This window comes from Leptinotarsa decemlineata, unplaced genomic scaffold, assembly GCF_025532065.1.
Source record: "Leptinotarsa decemlineata unplaced genomic scaffold, Ldec_3_MD MMD2_P_RNA_scaffold_4, whole genome shotgun sequence".
Lineage (NCBI taxonomy): Eukaryota > Metazoa > Arthropoda > Insecta > Coleoptera > Chrysomelidae > Leptinotarsa > Leptinotarsa decemlineata.
This window is the reverse complement of record NW_027412531.1, coordinates 554,162-557,318: the sequence shown is the minus strand read 5'-3', so window position 1 is coordinate 557,318 and position 3,157 is coordinate 554,162. Positions and strand designations below refer to the sequence as shown.

Below are 3,157 nucleotides of genomic sequence, written 5' to 3'. Positions count from 1 at the left end.
ATTACGAAACAGTTTTAATCATAATCTTTGGCTAATTAAGTAACATAATTATTAAAACTTAACAAAATAAATCATCTTTCTAAATGGCACAGAGAGAATAAAAATACTTAATATTAGTTTAATCCGAAAAACAATTATGACACTCGTATTGCAGTTCTCCCCCAGTACAATCTTCATGTGACCATCCTTTGCAATTAATGCATTGCACCCATTTTTCGTTAGGCCTGCTATTGGCAAAGGGCTCGAGGCAACATAAGCAAAAACATTCATTTTCTGTGCCATCACTGCCCTCATTATCGTCCTCCTCTTCGTCACGAATATTCTTTGTCTTTGATTTATTTTTTGGTTTTTTCCCCTTTGGTTTCTTAGCATTTTTATCAGTAAAAATGCGCTTCTTCACGTTCTTCACTTTCCTATTTTCCTCTATGGCAGCAATTTCATCTTTAACTGGTGTATCTGTTAGCACGGCAGACTTGATCTTACGTCTATTCTGTTGCGTGGCTTTTCTTGGCGGAGCTTTAGGCAACGGCCTTATTGTTTCTGGCGAGAATACATTAGATTGGGTGGCAAGTGGATTACGAACTGTAGATGTAGATGCAACAGGTTCAATATTTGCAGGCTCTTTAGAGTTGTCGCCGGTCATAACAAGAGGAGTCACATTACGTTCTTCACATCCAACGTGCTCGTTGTGATCTCTTTTTTCTAGACCTTCCCCAACAACAACGTCGTTCTCAACTATATCAACTGACAAATTTTGGGTGGGGGTTCCTTCTTCCGGATTTTCTATCAATTCTTCTTCTGCAGTAATGGAAGCTTGTTCTGGCACAGGATTGGTCAAAATGCGATCTGTAACTTGGCTTGGCAAAAAATCTGCTTCTCCAAAAATATCTGTATTAACAGGCCATGTTCCTGTTGCAGCAAAACCAGCGCTGATATTTTTTGCAGTGATCGCCACATCAAAGGCAGTTTTTGTTATGGAAGGGATATCATAGATAGACATAACTTTGCCAGCATTTGACCGCATCCAATTATCACAAGCTGTGTTAATGGCCTTTTTAAGAGGACCAAAAATTGCACGATCCATTGGTTGCAGCTTGTGTGTGCAGTGTGGAGGGAACGTGAGCAAAATTATGCCGTTTTCCCTGCAAAACTCTATATTTTTCAAAGCCATGTGGGATGAATGGTTATCCAGAAGTAACAAAGCTTTTTGCTCTTTTGTTGGCCTCACGTGGTTTGTAAAATGTTCAAGAAAAAAGTGAAAGTCGTCTTCCTGCATCCACCCGGATCCATTTGCTGTTCCTATTGAACCTGTTGGGCCATCCCGAATAAAATGTTCTTGAAATCGCTTCCGAGGGAATATAAACATAGGTGGTATATAATTACCCAAGGCGTTCCCAGCAAAAGCCAGCGTTACTAAGGTTCCTCTTTCCGCAGAAGTCATCGCACTGACTTGTTTTTCTCCACGTCGTGCGATTACTCTATCAGGTTTTTGGACTGTAGTAATCCCGGTCTCGTCGACGTTCCATACATCTTTACCGCTGAGAGTATGCTTGGCCAAGACTCCTGTATAGTTTTCAAAAAAGGCAGCGACATTTGTCCTATTAAAGCTCGTGGCGCGAGCGATGCTTGTAGCTTGAGGTAGCCTAAGAGATAAATTTGAATGTCTCTTCATGAATAGCTTTAACCACACTTCTCCAGCCATTTCGTTTTTTTCCCATGATTCAGGAACTTTTTTATTGTGTTTTTTTGCTAATAAATAGGCTAAACTCCTTGTCTCTTTTGTAGTCAGTCCATAATTAGACGCGGCACAAGTCAACAAATAATCGCTCAATATCTTTTCTTCGTCCTTCGTAAAAACTGTTGGGCTGATATAGCCTACAGATGGAGCCTCGTCTGATAATTGTTGTTGATGTGCCTTTTTCTTTTTAATGTATCTTTGTAAAGACATATAATTTAGATTATATGAAGATGCTGCACTTCGAAGGCTTTGGCCTCTAACCGTCACCTCTTCAAAGGCCAGATCGTAAATTTCGATACTAGCCATTCCTCTCTCTGTTTTACGAACATATGTATTAGGCATTCTGAAACAATAAAAAAGCAATGCAGCAATCGAATGCATACAAAATAGCCATATCACTTGTTAGTAAATAAAATAGGAGAGTTGTGACAGCCTGTCACAACTCTCCTAGGTGCGCAAAATCGTGAGTGTGTCAGAATAATAATGTATAACCTCCAAACAGTAAGAGATCTCAATAAAATTATGAATGGCTTTGAATCTTGAAGGCCCGATGCAAATTAGAAAAAATATTACACTAATGCTCCCGTAATACATAGCAAAAGACAGAATAAGAAAGTTATGATCAAAAACTTACTTTTGGTCGTTTTTTAGATGACAGCGTCACAGTAACTCAGCCGCTCCTCGTGGGCCGTTGGCGCGTACTAAATCCAATAAGCAGTCTAGAAAACAATAAATGTGCGACGTTGACAGCTCGCTAACGGTCACAGATACAGCGAAATCGCGCGTGTCACAACTCTCCTCTGTCACAACCCTCCTCGGTCTCCCCTACTGTTCCAACGTCTATGTCTCCACGATCAAAGCACCCAGGTGGTGAATACAGAGCTTGTGCTGTTGTGTTTCGTCGCTGAAAATTATGCAAATATGCACAAGCTAGAACTATACTTTGTACATGTTTCAAGTCAACATTAATAGTTGTGTGTAATATACGGAAAACTGAAGCCAAGATACCAAAAGAGTTTTCCACAATTCGGCGTGCCCTGGATATCCTGTAGTTACGTACACGTTTAGGAGACACTATGTTCAAATCTATAGTATAGGGCTTACAAATATTCTCAGATAAAGGAAATGCATCATTTGCCAGGAAAACGTATGGTGTTAACATTACTCGACCAGGGGGGATTCAGGAGGCGGTATGTTAAGATTTTGGCTTAAGAGTGCTTTTCCAAAAGCTGTATGCCTAAAAACTCCCCCATCGGATATTCTGCCTTGAACTCCAGCATGTATATACAAAAAATTGTAATTAAAATATTGACTACCACTGTTCGGTGGACAAGTAATTGCAATATGCACCCAAACAGTGAGGAAAATTTGTTTCCACTCTGTCACTTTTGAGGGCATCTGAAAAAAAATCAATTAATC

The 3,157-nt window shown here is 39.8% G+C and overlaps 1 protein-coding gene across 1 annotated transcript; it reads right to left on the bottom strand.

Moving 5' to 3' along the window:
* On the bottom strand, positions 1-2,569 carry LOC141487533 (uncharacterized). Its single transcript, XM_074186628.1, has 2 exons — positions 2,373-2,569; positions 1-2,081 (listed from the first exon to the last, which is right to left on the bottom strand). Exon 2 carries the CDS (start codon positions 2,078-2,080, stop codon positions 119-121), a length of 1,962 nt encoding a protein of 653 aa, XP_074042729.1. The 5' UTR covers position 2,081; positions 2,373-2,569; the 3' UTR covers positions 1-118.
* Between the last annotated feature and the right edge of the window lie 588 nt (positions 2,570-3,157).